The sequence below is a fragment of the Sinohyriopsis cumingii genome, chromosome 6 (assembly GCF_028554795.1).
Source record: "Sinohyriopsis cumingii isolate HCF-2022 chromosome 6, ASM2855479v2, whole genome shotgun sequence".
Classification (NCBI taxonomy): domain Eukaryota; kingdom Metazoa; phylum Mollusca; class Bivalvia; order Unionida; family Unionidae; genus Sinohyriopsis; species Sinohyriopsis cumingii.
In genome coordinates this window covers 81,355,210-81,378,533 of record NC_142966.1, presented here as the reverse complement: position 1 = coordinate 81,378,533, position 23,324 = coordinate 81,355,210, and the positions used below count along the sequence as shown (strand labels likewise).

The 23,324-nt window shown below is 37.7% G+C and overlaps 1 protein-coding gene across 1 annotated transcript in view; it reads left to right on the top strand.

The window, feature by feature from the left end:
• Positions 1-8,760: 8,760 nt before the first annotated feature.
• Positions 8,761-23,324, top strand: part of LOC149797320 (factor VII-activating protease-like) — a 33,803-nt gene continuing 19,239 nt past the window's right edge. The window contains exon 1 of the mRNA XM_089962047.1: positions 8,761-8,887. Within this exon, the coding sequence (XP_089818173.1) occupies positions 8,872-8,887 (16 nt within the window). The 5' untranslated portion in view covers positions 8,761-8,871. The remainder of the gene's footprint in view (positions 8,888-23,324) is intronic.

Below are 23,324 nucleotides of genomic sequence, written 5' to 3'. Positions count from 1 at the left end.
TATCAAAAAAATTTATGGTTTCATCAAAAAAATAAATGAAACTATCGGAAAAATCAATGAAACTGCTACGGCAAAAACCGAGGAAACAACTGCAAAAATAGATGAAATTAACAAAAAACTCGTTGATATCAATATCAGCATTGATACATTCAAAGGAACTGAGGTATTAATTCCTGGAATTATTGGAAAAACTGGATTTATTAAGATTCCACAGGAATAACCTCATCACAGGTCAATAATATCATATTTACAACGTCGAAGGGATCGTCAACGTGGTCACAAGAAAATAATAGCCTCAAATACACCGCATTAGTTACCGGCGTGTACAGATTACATATTTTTTCCCCTATAAGAGTCAGAATAATTACAAAAGAATACGACTGGAGACATCCCAGCGATAGATTTCGCGGATTTCTGACTGTTTTATTAAACAAAAATGTCGAAGAAACATTTACGTTGGAAGCTCCCGAAAAGAAAACACCAACAGACCCAGCATCATTCTGGTGGTGCATGGAATTTATATCTGAAGCACCTCAATTATTTACTAGGTAAAATAAGATAATGACCGACGCGTCTCAATACAGGTACAATCAAGCGCTTGAGTGGCAATCGTCGCAGAAAAATATCATGGACGTGTATACGACGAAGACAAAAAAATATCGACGACGACTAGTTATCGTTGACGTGATCGTTTATTCGGTATCAGCGACCGTTGCTGGAGCTGGAATAATATTATCCGCGGTAACAATGATGGCACCGATAGCTGTGACTATTTGTATTTCCGCGGCAACAACGGTCGCAGGTGTCCTTAATATTATTGCAAAAAATATATGTTCATGCACGAATGAGAAATTATCCGAGTACGTGATTAAATTATACGCGGCAACGGTCGCATATTCAAAATTATCTTTGTTGTTATCGGAGAGTCTCAATGATGGAAATATATCCGATTTTGAATTTTCAACTATGATCAGCGTATATAATCAAGCCGATATTAAAGCTACAAATATTAATAATGTCTGAATTACTTCAACAGATCGCAACAAGCACAACTCAGTACAAAACCATGATGATCTCGATAAGTTCGACTAATCCAGAATTTAGTGTTAATTTTCCAACTGCAATTTCGTTGACGAGATCGCACTAGCACAATTGCGAGTATATCACAGCTGGCCCAACATCAGATCTAAATCATTTGGTAGTTCATTATCAAATAATTCGTTTGTTTTTGCTAATAAAAATAAACCCGACGGCACCCCTGACTGGACCGTTGTTGGATTGCCAACAGGTAGTTATCAAGTCGACGAAATCAATGATGAGTTATTACGTAGAATAAAAAATATAACCGGAGAAGAACCTGGGATAAAAATATCCGCTCGCGAACCAACGTTAACCTCGGTCATCGAGATAAGCTCACCTTATTCCGTAGATATTTATGAAAGTTCAGTTAGAACAGTTCTAGGATGGCCTGAGATTCAACCACCAGTGCCACCAGCGCCTCCAGAACCTAAAAAATCTGATCATACCACAGACAGGCAATCTTATCACGAAATTAATCCAAAATACAAGGATAATTTAGATAGTATGAAAGAATATATTTCAAGTAGTGATTTTATCATCAGAGGAAAAGATGATATGTTATGGAATTTTTATAGTGAGACAGTTAAAACAGGACCATATTCAGGAACAAAAGAAGGTTCATATGTTGAACTAAATCATATCATTGAATATTTTAAAGAAATTAATCAAGAACATGAAAAGCAACAACAGCGATTACGACAGTATTTTCAAGAATGTATTTTTAATGTATCAGGTTCATGAAACGATATTATCAAGCGCGTAGAAATATTGAATCAGCTCGCATCCGACATGGAATATATTAACCAACGATCAATTCAGGTAATAACTGATGATAAATCAGGCAATAAACAAACATTTTAACTACATATTCGTTGACAACGTCGACGCTACCAAATTATAAATTTTCCGGTTATAATGTCTTCAAATTTAAAAAATCTGTCAGCGATGTCATCGAAAAAATCCTTCTCAAATTACTAGCCGCATGGAGAAGATCAATACAACATGCAGCTATCCTTGTACACAATAATGATCCATCTGGAGGTGGTAGACATATCTCATCAGAAATAGTTAATATAACAAACGTTGTCGCAGTTAATCTTGGTTGTGGCATCGTCGAAAACAGCTACAGCGCCGACGCGACAATATCAAATCAAGCCAAGCAAGGATTTATTCTCTATTCGTTTTCACCAAAAGAACCTCCTGGATTTTTAATTATACAGGAACCAATTAATCCGGTTTATCTGCGATATCACAATCTTTTGTTATCAAGGATGAATTTTAAATTAACAGATCAATCTGGAAATTTAATTGATCTAAGAAACGAAGTACTTAGTATCAATTTACTTATAAAATCCTAAAGATCTTAAGATACTCTACGTGAAAAAACAAACAAAATAATAGATAAAAAAACCAATAAAAATTAACAAAATATCATAATTTTTTATTCTCATAATTTTTTTTAATTACCTGAAATTTACTTTTCGTCGTTATCAACTATTTTTCTTAGTTGCCACACGCGAGTATTAATAATTATTTTGCCTCATACTCGCTAGATAATCCTGATCTAATTTTCTCAATTTCCCTACATAAAGCAGCAAAATCCTTTATTTGTGTTTCATCTACGGCAGCTAGTGATTGATACATCGCTAATTTAATTTTCTTTATAAATCTATATTCTGCTGGCAGAATATGTCTACCTTCATGTTTATTCTGTGCTAATATTTCAAAGTCAACGATGATCTTTTCAGTAGCTAATTCATCTGATAATTTTATTTCCTTAATTTTCAGTTCTTCGATGGCATACATTATATTGTTGATATTTTCATCATTCATTATATACTAAATATCATTTATTTAAAAGTAAAAAAAATGTTTTGATTTATAAAATGATTTTAGTTATCATCAAGTATCAGAGAAATATAAGAAAACGAGATCCAGTCTCCAAACTTATATGATAAAGTTGATTTGATTGTTTTTTCTGTAACATGTCGTACTGAAGCTGAATTAATATCAAAATATTTACTAGCGGCTGACATCGATTGAAATATCATCTCTTCGCTAGTCTCTAAATTTATCGATTTAACAGCGTTAGCACTTTTATTATGTTTACCGGTATTTCCTGATCAACAATTTTCACTTTCAGCAACAACCCTTAGATGGGATAAATTATTATTTAGTTTGTTTCCATCAATATGATCAATTACAAGACCATCTTTATTGGTCCGTGAAAACACTCATAAACAAAACGGTGATTTAAAAAATGTTTCTTTTCGACTTTGAAATGAAGATAACCAGATAATATTACCAACTGGTTTTTTCGATTTGCAGTTTCTAACAACACCGCTGCAAGATGATTCATAGTTCTCAATGATTGGATGCTTCGTGAATAACTCACTCATATAGTAATTATTATTCGTCTAAATCAAGATTTGCTTGAAAATCTATCTAAATAATCCTCCTCGAATTTGATAGTTCTGTCACTGTCATTATTTATTTTTTGTCATAATGTCTTTTAAGTTCCCGGTAGCGTTTTTCATCACAATTTACACACAGACGAATCGTTCCTCGTATTCCAATGTCACATTTTATACATCTAGTTGGTCCTAAACCGCCTTTACGAATAGGCTGTAAATGTTCCCCGCAAAACTCACTTCTGCATGATTTATTACAACAATTCAACGAACCAACCATTAACCATTTGCATTGATTCATTATTATATTAGATATTTGTCTAAAATATAGCATGAATTTTTTTGACCTCGATGAGGTTGAACACGATATAGCTGACGCTGATAAAGCCTAAAAAGAGTTTTACGATGATGGAGCAGTTCATGTGTGGTCAACGTGGAAAACCAATGGTATTGATAATGAATGAATGATGCACGAGCGAAACAAATATTCGATTATATCGGTATTAATCATCGTGACGAGAAATTTATATTTGGAATAAAATTTATCGCACAAATGACCGACAATGAAGTTTGGATTATTCGTGATAAACGTGATCCTGTAATTGGCGGGAAAAAGACCGTTATTTTGTCTAGCAATTCCAGGCCAGGATTACTAACCGGCATAGATAAACCATATTATGTTCGATCTTATCCTGTAACTGCAGTTGTTTATGGAATTTATCGGTTAAATAATAAACCAGATGTTAAATTTGAAATTATCTACAGGAATAAATTGTGTAGCTGAACGAGTAATAGAACACTTAAAAAATACAAAACGAGGATCAGGTTTAACCGATTTAAGGCTTAAGAAAATAACTACGTGGGCGCAGTCAGTTACCTGGAAGTTTCCTAGGATTAGGCGAGTGCGCTAAATATTTTGCGTAATTTGGACATCCTAGTAGCGAAATGACACGAGTATCAATTAATGGTCCGTTGCCAGATTTTCCCATGACAGGATTCGCTCGTGTAGTATCATTCGAATTTGCCAAAAATCTTCAAAAAATCTGTTATGTTTGGTTTGGTAGACATTTTTCAGATCGACGTTGGGTTCATACAGCGCTGTTGCGATATATGCTCGATTCGGCGGGGCTAACATCGCTGATAGTTAGTGAAGCAATTATATCATATATAAAAAAAAACATCAGTTTGGCTGCCAATGGATCATGACGAAAAAACAGCAAAAGATCTCGGTAGACAAATAATCGGTAAATTTACCCAAGGCGGCGCATATGATCATCAACGACATCATTCTCGATCAATTATGGATGATGCTGAATTAGATTTTATAATCGCTGATACCGCCGCGAGAGCTCTATTTTGCAATCGAGAGAATATTTATTTATCCGACGGAGTAAAATTGGGTACCGTTGTCAGCTACATTGACGGGGAATCTCCACAATATACTCATGTAAGATCATCTATGTTGGCTTATGTAAGTATAAATTTACTTTCGATGATAAATAAATTTCCCGAACACGCAGCTTGGGTAGCTACTGATTCATTTTATATTGATGAAAAACACCTAGCGGCGGTATCGGGATTATATTTTTGATTATTGTGGATCAGCTGACGTTGAAATTAAAGATGAATATTATCGTGGTGAAATATCAAAAATTTCTTCGTCGCCGTGCATGTACGATCCAACATCACGATATAAAACAGTATACGTGAACGGGCCAGATAGTTCAGGTAAAACAACACGAGTAATTGAATTATTTAGAAAGTCTGATGTAATTGTGTTAACGCCAACACACAGACTAGCCAAAGAAATGAAGCAGCGAGGAGTTAATTCGTACACTTATCATAGTTTTTTTTAAAAAAGAGAGGTGGAACATGGACATCTTCACGAATGGGGGAAAAATATATCAATAAAATTATTATTTGGGATGAGATTTGTACTGTTTCGTTGGAAATATTAAAAACTTTTCTCGATTGGTTATTAATGAAAAATACCGCCGTGATAATGTGCGGTGATCATGGCCAACCAAGTCCAATTGATGGAGCATCTCCTCGTGGATGGGTAAAGAATTTTGTTGATTATTACGAAGAAGTTGATACCGATTACAGATCACTTGATGTAAAAATAAGTGAATGTAAGAAATTAATTCGATTACAACCAAATAAAATTCAGTGTATGATTATGCGCGAAGTAATTTCAGAAACATCCATGAAGAACTTTTTAAATAAATGGAGACCAAATGATTTAATAGGTGCTAGCAGAAAAATAGTCCGTGATACGCTTCAACAGGAATTATTTCAACTACAACGAGAAAAATTTCCATTATTACCGGTGCCGTTATGTTATCGACCAGCAGATACGCGACGACAAAATATTGACGTTGATGTACCGGGACAAGGAAAAAAGAACCTAGTGTTAAATGATATTGTTGCCGTTGATATTGATTTCGTCGAAGAAGCACTAAATATGGAAAAATCTCCGTGGACGCTAGGATATGCAATGACAATGCATTCATCTCAGGGATTAACTATTTCCGATATAGTTGTTTGGATTGTTGATGATCGCATAGAATTGTCGAATTTAGTTTATTTAGCTGTATCTTGGGTTAGAAAAATATCTCAGTTAAGACGAATTATATTAGATTCGTTGATAATTAATGATTTTGATGATTGCGATGAGGTAATAACGAAAAAATTATCCAGGTACAAACAATATGATAAAAAAAAATACAAATTTGACTAGATGTTGAGTTTGTAATGTCGCTGAAACAACAGCAGAATAATCACTGCGCGATATGTAATTGTATAATGTTACGGAAATATCAGAAAAATGATTCGAGACAATTTACCGTAGACAGGAAAAATAATAATTTTGGTCATATACGAGAAAATGTCACGTTGGCTTGTTTGGAGTGTAATCGACGTGTTGTCGGAGCGATTTAGGTGGCAATTGAGTGTCCGCGGGAACTATTTGTAGTTCTTCACGAGTAAATCCACGTTGAGGAGCAAGTGAGTCAAGTATATAAATTTCTGGTCTTCCAGATGACCTTGTCACGGTGGATATTTTATGTGCTGTGATGCTCCAAATGGGATCTGTTGCTCTTTTTCTGCCAATTTCAAGTTCACCTGATTTATATAAATATCTCATGATGATACTGCCTAGCACCGGTTGTGTTGAAAAATCACGTCGTTTTATTGGTATAATTGCTTTTGTAATCGCGATGGCCAGTCTCATATTTATTGTTCGTGTTATTTCGGTTTTTATTGCTAATATTACATCTGGTAATCTTTCGACCCACTAGTATGATCTTGAAAACCTGAATAAATTCTCTCGCATATTGATATCCAAATAACCGCTCAGCTAGTGTTTTATTAAATTGCTCAACAATTGCCTGATCGCGATTAATTCCAGTGTGTCCTCGCCGTATCCTAACGTTATTTTGTTACATTAAAAATGATACCGCACCTAAAAACTCTCTGCCACGATCAACTTGAAGTAAATTTGGCCATCTTAAAGGTCCTCGTTGATAAATTTTATTAAATGCATCTGCGACGTCAACGTTGGTTTTAGTTGTTAGCGGTTCTGTTTCTTTATATCTACTTGCAATATCAACTACGGTAAGGACATATTTGCATGTTCTTTGACCAACAATATCGTGTGGCAAATACATAATATCGGCCTGATGAACTTCATTAGGGACATTAACGTCAAAGTGTGCGTGTTCGATTCGTTTAGGCGTCGGAAGATAAATTTGCCATACTGCCTGCTTGGATAGCCACGATGCAGCAATGGGAATCTTTACTCGAGCAGCTTTAGCAAGTTTACTAATTGCTGCTTTACCTTTCCAAAATCCAACTGGAGCATAATAAATCGATTCCATAATATTAATTACCAGCACCTAACGCTAACTTACCTTTCATTGCAGTATTAATTAACCAACTAGCTCATCTTTCTCTTATTGATTTATTAGGAATAGAATTTAACGTATGAATCAATTTTACATCCGCGAGGTGCCTTTGTTGTAGATCATTGCTTCGATAAGCAATATCATGAACATAACATGCTCTGTCTATGGCGTTTACAGGATCTTCATTTAATTTTGGTCTATCATGATCGTCAAGTCTGATATCGAGCCGGGTTCCTGGACCACAATAATTATATCCTGGAAGATGCTTTTCTCCTGGATACTTAGCCCAGGGAACACCAGGCAATTTTACTAACTGGGCTGCAACGTCACCGCCCTTGTTTTCTTTTTTTTAAAACTGATTTCATTTTGGCCGGCTTTGCTCGTTGACCAGATGAAATAAATCTGAATTTCTTTGAGCCACATTTCGCACATGTACCTGTCGCGGCCGATCTATTATTGCGCGTAACAACCGTAGTTAGGCCGGTTGTCTGAGTACGTGAGCGACATTTTACACAATATAAGTCCATGGTATAATTATATCATGAATGTAATTGATTTTTCCGCCACAAAAAAAATACAGGAACCAGTTAAACATCACGCGGCGTTGCCAAATTCTATTAGAATGATAATAATAGGTCCATCTGGTAGTGGAAAAACACAATTGTTGCTTAATTTGATAATGAGATGGCTAAAATGGGATAAATTATATTTAGTAGCACCATCAGTTGATGATCAGCGATGTTATGAAGTACTAAAGGATTTTAATGAAAATGCGTGATTACTAAATGAAAATCACGATGATATTATTGAATTTATCACCGATATCAATGATGCACCATCAGTTGATGATCTTGACGGGAATATCAATAATTTAGTCGTGTACGACGACGTTATGTTAGACAAACAATCAAATCCTGCCAGGATATTTTCTCGTGGCAGACATAAAAGTGCTGACGTTATTTATGTAACTCAACGGTATATACAAATTCCAAAGGTAATTAGAGATAATTCTAATATTTTGGCTGTATTTAACGGCGTTGACACGCACACGTTAAGGAATATTCATCAAACTTGGTGTAGCGGCGACATGGATATTATTAAATTTAAAAACTTATTTAGTCGTGCTCAGTTAACTCCACATGGATTTATAACGATAAATTTACATGACCCACGAACACGATATCGAATCGGTGTTGACAAAATATTTTAACCATATACAGCAGCAAGGAGGGGCCGTCTCCGGGTCGTTCCAAGGTTGTCTTGATGTTAGTTAATATATTTAATCCCGTAAGGAAGCTTCTATTTTGGTAGATAAAGACTTTTCCCAACGATTTTTTCGTGGAAGCCTTTATTCGAAGAAATCAATGGGATTCAATTAGAGACTGTTCGCCCTCCCGGCTGCTGAATAGAATATCATTCGTTGGTGAATAGATTCAATCTTATCACCAATTCTGAAGGTAGTAATACATGCAAAAATGTATGGATCTAAAGGTAAGTAGTCTGTGGTTATATCTGAGTTATGTATTCATGTTAAGTTTCCAAATCATTTATCATCCCACCATCAGCTACTTGCAGTCCTTATTCCAGACAGCTGACAATATTTCAGTAAATTTTCACCATAGTCATTGAACTCATTTCTGTCCAAGTTAGCCCTTTCCCCTATATCTACATATTGAACATAGACTATATTCTTATCTATGACGTTATTACTATCACGTATAATAAGGTCACGTTATGTGAATTATAAGCATTAAAGGAGACTAGAAATCAAAATTTTCCTTCTACGTATGTAATTCTCTACAGATTTTAATTCGAATGACATGTTTATAAATTAAATATCGTAAGCGGGTAGTGATTTTATTGCATGGAAGATACCACGATTCCGTAAATTGCCGAGTTTTTCCGAGTTTTAATGAGACGACAGATCACGTGGTACCGTGACGCAATACTAGCCAGTCCTCGAATACAAACATAAACATTGGCGAGCGAGGCAGACGGAAGGAGACCACATTAGGGTTGCACATTCAAAACTTGAATCTGCAGTCTGATATAATAGTGTATGTACTGTACTGGTCAGTGTTAAAAGAATTTTTTTAGGCACAGGCCCCGGGCTGGTGACTTAAATAAACTCAAGCCCTGACTGAAATTCCACAAGCCCGGACAGTTCATACCTGTCAACTCTCAAGCCGGGAGAAAAACCTCCTGATTTTGGGGGTATTTCCTCATCTACATCCCGATCTCGTAATATCTCTAAATTTTTCGCAGCGAAGTCCCGATAATTACATTATGTCTGTCAATTTTCATTTGTCAGAAGAAGAAAAAACCAACCCCAAACCGTTTATAAATAGATATAACGTACGCAATCCACAGTCTAAGCTGCCACACTGCAGACATCGTAGTGATATGACTGAAAAATTGTTAAAGCTACGTTAAAAATTCAAATCACACGCACACACGTCTAAATCCGGCACTGGACGAAATAATTAATATCACACAACAGTTTTTTTCTTCTTTTTTTTCTTCTTCAGTAAATAGAACGTGAAAATTAAACATTATTAAAGTAAATTTCAGATGTTTTTAAACAACTACAACAGTACTATAGTATAACAAAATTAAAAGAATACAATTGTCACCAATTAGCTTAAATGAATGATCACTGTGAAATTTTCTCTGCAAACAAAAATCGCATCTCCATTTCCGCCAAAGAAACTCGGCCAGTTAACACCTGACATTCCTCGACCGTATATGTAAAGTTTAATTACCATAATTAAATTAAAAGGAATAAAACAAAATATACCATGCAGTATATGTGGCCCTAAGGAACTAATTCTGAATAAATATTTTGTTCAGCAAACAGTGTTACATGCATTAAGACTTAAACCTGAAGTCCATGGCATCGTAAGTAACAACAAAATAGGCATCGTTTATTTTGGCAATCAATTGCTGGTGCTTACACACACACACACTGTCGAACAGGGTTTCTTTGAAGTATGTCCGAAGGGCAGTCCTTTTCACAAGATCAATGCAAGGATGGAGTATGTTCATCAGTCACATCGGCTTTATTGTGATGTGATGTGATTTTGATTTTTAACGTAGCTTTAACAATTTTTCAGTCATATCGCTACGATGTCTGCAATGTGGCAGTTTATAGAGATGTCTAGCACTGGGGCATCATGCCGCAGACATGTAGCATGATGTCCCACCCAGTCACATTATCCTGACACCAGGCCGACAAGTCCTAACACTAACCTCTTAATGCTGAACGCCAAGCGAGGCAGCTGTTAGTACCATTTTTAAAGTCTTTGGTATGACTCGGCCGGGGATCGAACCCACGATCTCCCGCATCCGAGGCGGACGCTCTAACCACTAGGCCACCGGAACGGTCACATCGGCTTTATTGTTTGCGTACTTAAATCAAAACTTCAGCTATTTTGCAATTTAGCCAGAGCTGACCAGAATATGCAAAATGGGCTTGTCCTGGGGGAATAATAAGGCGTATCACATGGAGAAAAGGTACGTCCCATGGGCGCTCGCACATTGGGGCAAGGGGTTGGGTCAATAGTCCCCCCCCCAGTTTCTATTGTCAGCCATTTAATGTGAAACTTTGACCTCTTTTCTTTTAATCGCTGTTATTTAAACTGCCCAAGGAATAATTTTATATCAGTTCCAATCATTACAGATTACCGTTTATACATACTACATGTATACAATGATTTTTTTTTAAATTTGTAATTTTTATAAGATTACTGAAAATTTTGTTTTCTCGAAACACGACAGGTTTAGAATATTATTTCTGGCAAAGCCTCCATTTGATTAAAATCAAATCTAAATTTCACCTTGGACAGTAGTGATTTGATTTAGATTGTGCCGTGTTAAGGCATGCATGTCAACATCTTGAAAATAGATTTACTAATTTCACCAGCGCGATCAAAGTTTCCTCAGGCAATTTTTGTTTCGACAAGCCTGACGGGCACCTCATTTTGAATACAGGATGGGCCGGAACTAAAACCAGAGGGACCCAGGGTGTCGGGCTATCCGATTTATTTTTAGCACTGCTGGTGTAAATAAAAGATCTGTGAATTGATTGTTGCATTTTGTGGTCACTTACTCGGCCTTCTGCCTATTTTCGTAACTCACACATTTAACACTTTTCCCAGGATTTAAAATATTCAACGTTATGTCTGGAACAGAGCCAACTTTTTGTCTAAGCCTAGCATTTGCGTATCCTTGAGCTGCCATTTTTTCAGAATCCCTCTCGTAACAGTTCTTTGAGAAATGTAACGAGCACATAGGGCTGTATGGTGTTGCTTTGAAATCGACTCGTTTGTAATAATGTATCCATTCTTTCAGTATGCCTTTATCTTTCGGAAAAGAAAAAAAAAATGTTGTCCACTGGCTTTTCTTAATGTTTTATTACACCCGTAAGCAACGCAAAACGCTATTGTCTTTTACTCTGGCAACTCCCACTTGGGCTGCTGGAGTCGCTACTATGACGTCACATCCCGAAAGTAACCGAATAGGCGCGGAAATTTTGCATACGAGGTCACGGAAATTCAGCTCCTAGAAGATAGGCCAATAAGCAGCAGGGAAGTTCTACAGACCAGACGTTCCAGACCAAATAAAGCCTCCTACGAGAACTTTCTTCGTAGAAGCCTCAGATTTCAAAAATAAGCCTTCCTACGAAAATTAATTTGCGTAAATTCACTCCCGACTGCAATTTTTTGTGTGCAAAATCAATGATTCTAGACAAGGATTTGGGGGGGGGGGGGAAATTTATTCTGGTGTCGATGAAGTTTGCAAAGTTTGGCTGCTAATTTATGAATAAATTTGATCGAGACCGATTCGATATCTACTACGCGGATCATGAAGATTAATTGTGACGAAACCATGCGGTGTTGCCTGGGCGCGGCTGAAGAAATTTTTGAATTTGTTTATGTCCATATCGCCGTTGCACCAAGTCTGATGAATATTTCTCAACGTGTGAGTATCGACGCCATTGAACACCGATAAGATATTACAATTGTCCCTAATTACCTTTGGAATTTGCGTATATCGCTGCGTCACGTAAATCACATCGGTGTTCTTGTGTCGGCCACGCGAGAATATCCTAGCCGGATTAGTTTGCTTATCCAGCATAACATCATCGAATACAACAAGATTATTAACATCGCCATCTAAATTTTCCACTGATGGAGTTTCATTAATGTCTGTGATGAATTCGATTGTGCCTTCGTCGGTATTGTCGCTAAATTCCTTTAGTACTTGATAGCAACGCTGATCATCAACGGACGGTGCAACCAAATACAACTTATCCCATTTTAACCATCGCATTATCAAATTTAGTAACAATTGCGTCTTTCCAGAACCAGACGGGCCAATAATTATCATCCTTATCGAATTCGGTAATACCGCGTTGTGTTTCGCTTGCTCGCGTCGCTTCGTGGCGGAAAAATCAATTACATTCATGTTACTAGAATACATGGATCTATATTGTGTTAAGTGTCGCACTCACACAGCTACGATAAATCCAATCGAAATTGTCACACGCAATAACAGGAACGCAATTGCAGGAGAATGCGAAGTTTGTAAGACACGCAAGTTTAAATTTGTAAAAAAAAAAAATAGAAGAACCGGAGGAGACATTGCCGCCTCCTTGTCAAATCTACCCGGAACTCCCTGGGCGAAATATCCCGGAGAAAAACATCTGCCAGGATACAATTACTGCGGACCCGGCACAAGGCTCGATATAAGACTCAACGATAATAATCAACCAAATCCCGGCGAAGATCCAGTAAACGCCATCGATAACGCGTGTTACTATCACGATCTTGCGTATCGTAGCGGGGATTTACAACAAAGACATCTCGCTGATATTAGGCTAATTCACGCAATAGACGCGATTCCTGACAAAAGTTTCAAAGAAAAATTGGCAACTTGGTTGATAAAAGGCGCAATGAAAGGTAAATTAGTATTCGGTGCTGGTAAATAATAATGGAGCAAATATATTATTCTCCGAGAGGATTCTGGCGAGGAAAATCAGCAATAGCCAAACTCGCCAAGGCAGCAAAAGTAAAACAGTCCGTTGCTGAATCGTGGCTATCGAAACAGGCAGTCTGGCAAATATATCTTCCCCCGCCTAAGAAAATATCATATGCGAGTTTCTCTGTCAGCGTCCCTAATGAAGTCCATCAGGCTGATTTAATGTTTCTTCCTTACGATACCGTCGACGGAGTCACATATAAATATGTCTTGACAGTCGTTGATATCGCCAGCAGGTATAAAGAAGCGGAACCGTTATCGAATAAAACAGCAACGGAGATCGCTAAGGCATTTGAGAAAATTTACTCGCGATCTCCATTAACATGGCCGAAGCTTCTCCAGGTTGATCCAGGTCGAGAATTTCTTGGCGCGGTTACTTCACTGATGAAAAAGAATAATGTTAAAATCCGTCGCGGTATTGTAGGTGTTCATCACAATCAGGCTATCGTCGAAAGATTCAATAAAACTCTTGCAGAACGATTATTCGGATATCAGTACGCGCGCGAATTTATTCAAGATAATCGATCTCATGATTGGGTAACAAGATTACCTCACGTGATTAACGCGCTAAATAACGAAGTAACTCGAACAATAGCAATGAAACCCGCAATTGCAATTACAAAATCGAATATACCACTAAAGCGAGATTCCACAATTCCGCCTGTGCTAGGTAGCGTCACGGTCAGGTATTTATATAAAGAAGGCGAGGCCGAAGGAGGAAGAAAAAGAGCAACCGATCCAAATTGGAGCGTTACGACACATAAAATATCAGCCGTAACAAGATCGTCAGGGAGACCAGCAATTTATTTCCTAGATTCGCTAGCGCCACAGCGCGGATTTACCAAGGAAGAATTACAAATAATACCGAAAGATACTCAACTACCGCCAGCGTCATTAATGTGAAACCGAATTCTACCTAACTGAGATAATTTTCTTACTCTTGACACAGCTAAATACACCAAATTTGACCAGGAAATTCTATCATCGACAATCCAAACTTGGCCATCCACGGTCAATCCCTGCGACGAGTGTATCGTTGTTGCATATCCTAGTTTCCATGGCGATCTTTCTGCGTTTATCGCGTCATTAACAAGATTAATATCAACAAGAATAATATCATTCAGTACCAAGATCTTTTCCTCTCCGCAGGGTAAAGTAACACTGATATTTTGTTTCCTGGTATCAGCGGGCCTGTAACACAACGGCACCTGTAATGTTGGAAATTTCTCGCAATGAAGCTTAAATAACATTTCCTGAATAATATCACGAATAATTTTCCTACTAGCAACGATCAAATGATCGGGACGCCACAAATTTAGAAAAATATCCATCGGAGTCTCGTCGATTATTCTTCTCATCACATCGCATTGAAACTTATTCGGTTGTAATCGAATTATTTTCTTAAATTCAGTCAGTAAAATATCATCGGATCTATAATCAGCGTCGATTTCCTCATAATAGTCAACAAAGTTCCTGAGCCATTCGTGAGGAGATTCACCATCAATCGGATCAGGTTGGCCATGATCTCCGCACATTATCACGGCTGTATTTTTCTCCTCCAGCCAGGTTAGGAACGATTTTAATACAACTAAATTTACTGTGCAAATTTCATCAAATATTATAATTCTGTTGATATATTTATTTCCCATGCGAGCCGAATCCCATAATCCACCGCTGTATTTGAAATAACTGTGATATGTGCAAGAATCAACGTTGCGTTGCCTTATTTCTCGCGCTAATCTGTGAGTTGGAGTCAACACTATCATATCAGATTTCGCAAATAAATTTATCGCTCGCGTTGTTTTACCGCTACCACCAGGACCATTCATGTAAACGAATTTACTACGTGAAATCGGGTCAAATGCAGATGCAGCCGTTGATATTTCCTCAAATTCATCTCGATGAAATTTATCGCAATCTTCGACATCAGCGTCCTCACAGTAATCTAGGATATCCTCGTTTTTTATCCTCCAAGTGCCCCAAGAACCATCGGCGATTAAATTATCCAGCCTATACTGATATTTCTTATCGAGATAAAACGAATCCGTTGCGACCCTTACCGCTATATCAGAAAATTTATTTATCATCGACAGTAAATTTATACTAACATAAGCGAGCATCGATGATCTCAAATGCGTATACTGCGCTGATTCTCCGTCGAGATAGCTAATTACGGTACCCAACTTTACTCCGTCAATGATAATATTCTCTCTGTTGCAGAATATTCCTCGCGACACTGTATCGGCAATAATAAAGTCCATCTCGGCATCGTTGATAAATAACCTAGCGTGTCGGTGTTTATGATCAACGGATCCTCCTTGAGTAAATTTGCCAATTATTTTTCTTCCAATATCTTTCGCGTTTTCACAATCCGTCGGTAGCCACACTTCAGTTTGTTTCCTGTATGATATAATCGCCTCGCTAACCGTCAACGATATTAACATTAATGAATCCAGCATATATCTCAACAACACTATAGGGACCCAACGACGTTGAGATAAATGCCGACCAAACCAAATATAACAAATTTTATGTAAATTTTCAGCAAACTCGAATGAAGTAACACAAGCGAATCCGGTCATGACAAAATCAGGCAACGGTCCGTTAATTGCTACCCTTGTCATTTCGTTGGTGGGATGGCCAAATTTAGCAAAATAATCTGCACAATCGCCATATCCGAGGAAACTTCCAGGATAGCACGCGCTCATATCAACGGATATCATATCTTCGAAATAATACTTGGTATTCCACAATCCGCCATGGCCGTATTCGATACAGCTAAGTTGAATATCAGTGAGAAATTCGTTCCTTGTAGGTTTCCACGAATTTCTTTCTCTGGCAGCATGAGCGGCAACAGACGGAACAGTAAAGCAGTTCGTTAATAACTGATCAGGATTTGACGAATATTTCACCGCGATATTTTTCATAGATTCATGTAATTTTTCATCTCGATAAATATCTCCTCGCGGCAATATAAACTGATCATATTTTTCTTCGCTCGAGAATAACCAAACCGATATCGGATCAGATGCGGCTAATATTTTGATATATCGGAACATAGCATCAGAATTATCCTTTGCGCCTTCCACGGGATAAAATTTAACAGCGCGATTTCGCGGAAATATCATTACCGATTGTGACCACGCATGTGAATTATGATCAACAATCTCGATTGGTACTCCTCGAGATTTATACGGCGACGAATATAATATTTCTCCCGATAGCGTTTTCACCGTGATAGGAAATTTAAGTTTCTTACTCAACACAGCAACATCATCAATCGATGCGCCATCAACAACTGTCTTCGCCCACGCGTTAATTTTATCCAACCTCAACTGAGTCAATCCAGATCCACGACGAGCGTTTTTCATGTGCTCGATAACACGCTCAGCCACGCAGTTTATCATTGGAGATTCTTTCATCGCAGGTAGATTTTTCATGTCAGGATTATTATTTAGCCGATAAATTCCATAAACAACTGCACTAGATGGATATGCCCTAGCATAATAAGGACCGTCAATTCCCAATAATAATCCTGGCTTCGAATTTTTATCAAGAACAACATTTTTCTTACCGCCACGCACGGGATCTCGTTTATCGCGAATAATCCAAGTGTCGTCAGGCATTTGTGCAATAAATTTTATTCCAAAGATAAATCGCTCCTCGGAATGCGAGTTTTTTATATGCTCGATTATCTTCTTGGCCCGTTCCAGATTCATCGTAGCATCAACAGAGTTAGTTTTCCATGTCGACCAAACATGAATCCCCCCATCATCGAAAAATTCTTTTTTGGCACGATCAACCTCAGGTATAATATATTCTGCCTCATCAAGATCAAATGTATCCATTATTATATTTTAGACAAATATTTAAATTATAATATGCAATGCAAATGGATACCAATCGGATCAACAAAATCATGCGACAAATCCTGCAGAGGCGATTATTGTGGCGCTCACATATATGCGATTCGACGAGGCAGTAAAGGACCACAGCGGTGCTTAGTTTGCCAAGTTGGCACTCGAGGAAAAACTCGATTGTGTCTGGCTTGTGGAGGGAAAAATTATCGGGAATTGCGGCGATATTATGAAAAAAGATCCTCGTCGATAATAACATGCGAAGAAGATTATATTAATCGATTCAAGGCAAATTACGATTTAGACAAATGGAATATTGTATATGGAACTGAAATCGACGATTCCTGCAATGAAAATCACACACGAGTTTAGATCTCATCCTACGATCAAGGGATACGAGTCATCATCAGATGGTATTGTCAGAAATATCAGAACGAAGAAAAATGCTGGTAAGGTTGGTAATTCGGGTTATCTCAGATTTACTGTCAGTGAGAATAAAAAAACGAATTATTTCTGTCACAGATTTGTGTTCGAATGTCACAAAGGACCTATCAGGGATGGTCTTGTTATCGACCACATTGACGGAAATAAACTTAACAACAAAATATCTAACCTTCGCGCAGTAACTCCAAGTGAAAATTGTAAATTTAATGGCGGATACAGAATACCAAAGGCAGTTAAATCAGTAAATAGAGAAACAAATGAAGAAATTATATTCACGTCGATGAGCGCCGCTGCAAAATATTATAATATTAATCCAGCATCGGTGCATCGTGCGGCAGAAAAAATAACTAGCGCAGCATTTTCCTACAAATTTGGCGAGTGGATCGAGTTTTACTATATTCCGATGATATCCGAAGAAAATTAATTAAATATTACAAAATTAATATAACATGAATGAACAAACCATAAACAATATTATCGAAGCTATCGATGACCTGAGAAAAAAAAATATAAATCTTCCCTCGGAGTTGGACACGAATAAAATCCGATCCGAATTCGAGACGATTGTTCAGGGGAAACTTGAATACAAATACACGCTGCCGTCAGAGTACAAATTAATAAAAAAGATCCAAATTGCCATGTATCAATCACTTGCGACAGTCAGCGATGATCAAATCGAGGATTTTGTTAAATTATCGACGCTGGTAGAAAAAGCTAGGTTGATTTTATCAGACGCATATGAATCAAGAAAAATTACAAGCTCACGCGTCAGACAACTGAAAAAACTTGTCGATGAGAGCAAGGCCAAGGAAATTTCTGATCCTTGAATTTTCCTGAAGATTTCCGCAAACAAAAAAAAACAAAAACAAAAATTAAAAAAATCTTCCAATTTTGACAATTTCCCCGGTTTTTATTTATTTTTTTGGCCCATTTTTCCCTGGTGTACAGATTCAAAAAATCTGCGATTCTCACGATCTTACCAGGAGATTGATGCTTAACGTTTCCCCGCGTATATCAAGCAAATTTCCGTTCTGGTCCGTCAGTTTGAAATTTATCCTTGACAACAACCGATTGTGGCATCGCAGGTAAAACGGATTTACTGGTTCTTTTATTATCAAATAACCCGGAGAAGCGCTAGGTGAAAACGAATACAAAATAAAACCCTGTTGCGCCTGATTTGACACAGACGAATCCACGTTGTAGCTGCCCTCGACAACATCCGCGTGAAGATAAATCGCGATAACTTCCGTTATATTAACGATACCTGGCGAGATATGCCGCCCGCCCTTGGTCGGATCATTATCGTGTCTGAGAAACAGCGCCAATTGTTTTTTCTCTTCCCATGCGGCGTGTAATTTCGGAAATAACTCATCGATGGTATCAGTGAGGGATTTTCTCATTTTATCAACGTCGTAACCGGGGAATTTGAAATTTGGTAATGTCTCCGTGGTTAATTTATGTAATGTCACAAATTTTTTCTTATTACCTGAGTTTTTGATCAATGTGTGGCCGTAGAAATTAAACCCAGCTGATATATCGTCGATGATAGCCCTAATGAACATACCGTGATAATATTCAAGATCGTTCGCGAGTCCATTTAAATATTTCACATATTTGGAAATTAATTCACATGAAATTGATTTATCTGAGATACATTCGTTGAATAATGTTCTCACGTGAGATAGATACATTTTATGTTCCGCGTTAAATTCGTCGATAGTTTTTTTTATATAATCGCCGTATATTATGGTCGGGTGCTTATTTGCACCGATATAGACGATTTGTGTATCCGAGGGTGTGGAGGGGACGGACATAAATGTTATCGATTCCTCATCAACGGAAGTAAAGGCGATTATTATTTTGCCGGATTTATGTTGATTAATGAAATCAATAGCTGCACTGACTCGATCCAAGTGATATGAGAGAACTTCATTCGATACCTCGTCCGTGGTAAAGTCGGATTTTTTTGGTTCGGGTTGCCTTGATGAATCCTTCGAGGTAAATCCTGGAGTTGTATCGGGGGATGTTTCCAGGAGTGGAATTTCAGGCCAACCTAATATGGTCCTAATCGATGATTGGTAAATATCTACTATGTACGGCGATTTCACTTCTATCATCGATGATAGCGTTGGTTCGTGCGCAGATATTTTTATTCCCGGAGTAGCATCGCCGGTTATATTTGATATTCTGGTGGTAAATTCCTTATCCAGCTGATCAATTTCGTAACTGCCTGTTGGTATGCCAACGACGATCCAATCAGGTGTTCCATCGGGTTTGTTTTTGTTGGCAAAAACAAGTGAATTGTTTGATAATAATCTGCCAAATGATTTCGATCTAACATTAGGCCAACTGTTGTAGACACGTAATTGTGTTAACGCAATTTCTTTGACGCTGATTGGTGTTGGGAAATTAATGCTAAATTCAGGTTTGGTTGAGCTTAATGATATTAGTGTTGTTGTCGGCGGTGTCGTGTTTGTCACGATCTGAGCTAGTTCGGACATTATTAATATTCATTTGTTCAATCTCCGAGTAAATACTTATCATTGCCGAAAATTCTAGATCGGAGATAACGCCATCATTGAGACTCTCCGAAAGCAGCGATGATAATTTCGAATACGCGTCGTTGATCTTGGTTAGTTTGTTTTTGTACAACGATAATTTCTCACTCGTGCACGAGGAGATTTTTTTTGCGATGATATTGAGAACACCAGCGATTGTTGTTGTCGACGAGATTATTATCGTTGCAACGATTGGCGCTATTGTTGTTACCGCGGATAAAATTATTCCAGCACCAGCGACTACCGCAGATACCGCGTACACAGCGACGTCAATGATAACTAATCTACGCTGGTATTTTTTTATTTTTATCTGATACTCGTCTAGGAGTTTTTTTAGCGAATCCTGCCATGACCTCGCCTGATTGTAACGGTAGTCAGATGCGGTCATTTATTAATCTACGATAACAATTACGGATAATATGGCGTATGTTCGTATAAAAATTCGAAAATTACAGAATAATACACTGATCTCATGGTGGTTCTGTCTGGCGGTTCTAGCGTGAATGTTGTTTTGCTATATTCACTTAACGAAATAATAATAAAAAATCCAGGGCAGAGTTCATAAATTTTATTATTCTGATCCGGTTGTACCTTAAATTTTATATCGGAGATAATATGTACTCGATATGTGCCAGCAATTGGCGCGGTAAAGCTAAATGTGTTATTCTCGGGTGTCTAGATAAAATCATTTATGGTTAACACAAATGTTAGATTGTATCGCAAAATTCTGTCTATCAATTTATTTGTCACATATAATTTCTCCAATCTTGGGATATCCAACGATGATATTTTTGTGTTAATATCGTTAATTTTTTTAGTCGCATTGATAAGATCCCCGCTCAATTTTGATACTTCACCGAGGTAAATGAATCCGTCGACCTTTTCATTCACTAATGCGCGTACCACGTTAATTTCATCGTTAATTTTAGTAATATCCTCGTCGATTTTTCTTGTTTTCTCGCTGAGATCGTTATGTGATGTTCTATCGGCTTTTTGAAATATTAATGCGCGTACCGAGTTAATATCATCGTTGATTTGGGCGATATCTTCGTTGATTTTCTTTGTTTTCTCGATGAGGTCGTCGATTGATGTTTTATCGATTTTCTGACCCATCGCGGTATTTATTTTGGTAATATCTTCGTTTATTTTCTTTGTTTTCTCGGTAAGATCGTTATATGATGTTCTATCGGCTTTTTGAAATATTAATGCACGTGCCGATTCAATATCTTTGTTGATTTGGGCGATATCTTCGTTTATTTTCTTTGTTTTCTCGATGAGATCGCTGTGTGTAGTTGAGGAGGTTTCGATGAATTTTTTTATATCCTCATCGAGTTTTTTATTGAGATTTTTTGATGTATCGTCTAGTTTTTTAAGATCGTTAGTTAGCTTGGTAAATCTTTTTATCATTCTGTCCTGAAGATCGTCGTGTAATGCTTTATCGGCCTTTAGAAGCATCGCCGCTGATAGCTCTTTGTCGGATTTTTCTACATCCGCGATATTAGCCTTTAGTGGCAATACCGCTAATAGATCGGTAATATCAGCTATAGATTTCAACACTAATTCCGATTGACGAGTAAACTGACTAATATGATCATTATATTCTTCTCGCTTGATTATATCAGTTATTTTCACGTTGCTGGTTTGTAATCTTCCTTCGGTATTTTGAAAAACAGCAACTTCGCCAGGGTCCACCTCTGACAGCGATAGAAGATTGTTAATATCGCTCTTGGTTGCGAACTTTGATAGATCGACGTCAGTCACTTCTGCTTTTTCCTTCCTGTAGATAAATCTACCGTAAATATCAACCATGATATTTATCTACGGCGTATTCAAATACAATTTTGTGATACGGACCGGATGATTTTGAAATTGCATCGAGGACGTTAATTGATTCAGGGCCGCATATTGGTGGATCCGCTAATGTCTGCGTTGGAAGTGTCGAATACCAAACCGGAAGTTTCAGCGAAGACACATAGTTGATAAATTCATTTGGAGGTGCTAATCCGTACGAATCAAAATAAACGACTTCGCGAGGATTAATCGCGTAGGCAACCCAGTGTGTGCCAGGGCCGGTATTTTTATCGAGATTAATTATTCCTGTCTCGGTAGAGTTTGGTTTGTCTGGTAGTTGATCTCGCATAAATACGCCTCTGAAAAATTTTATTTTTTTATTCTTTGCTTCGTTGATCAAATCTAAATTTGAGGCTGGTAGACTCGTCTTAGGCCGGATCCGTATGGGGGGCGTCTTAGATAAAGGCCGGATCCTTTTTGTTGTTTTTGCAACATTTTCGCGATTAAGGGAGAGAGGACGGGAAGTAACCCTCCCTTTTTTTTACGGTATCCACTTCCTGTAATTTTACTTGTTAATGCGGAACCTATTTGGGAACCTATGCCTGTTAGCGCGCCTAATCCTAATGTCTTCCCAATCACCGGAAGAGCCATTTTTATCAGAGGAAGAAAAGGAAGAATTCCGCCTGTTTTGACCATGTCTCTGATTGCGCCTATTGAGAGATTCACATGAACACCGGAATTCGCCGATTTGGCCTTGGTAAATCGTTCACGTTGACCTCTAGTTAGCGACAGTTTGTTAGGTCCACCGTGAATCTGATCGTTTTTCAGTGTTAATTTCATACCGCATCGCTTTGATATCGCTGATTGGAGCTTTCTTATCTGACCCGGGGTCAGAGTTACACTGACGTGTTCGTATGGCATATTAATAATCGCTTAGTCTAAATTTGGAATTTATCACATATTCTCGACAGGAGCATCGATGACTCTCATTCTGCCGCTGATTCCTTCCAAGATCATTGTTCTATCACTGAGGATTACCGCGATGGCTCTTGCAGGTCCGTTTGTGTTAATTCTGGCTTTGAAATGGATATCGACAACGGATTGTTTTACCAAATCGAGATGCTCCAGGGAGAAGTAATAGATGGGATAGCGAGTATTAAAATCTAGCTGTGATATTTGCAATCCGGTATCGATATTTTGATCGCGGCCCATGAAACTTAGCAGGCGATGATACGCGCG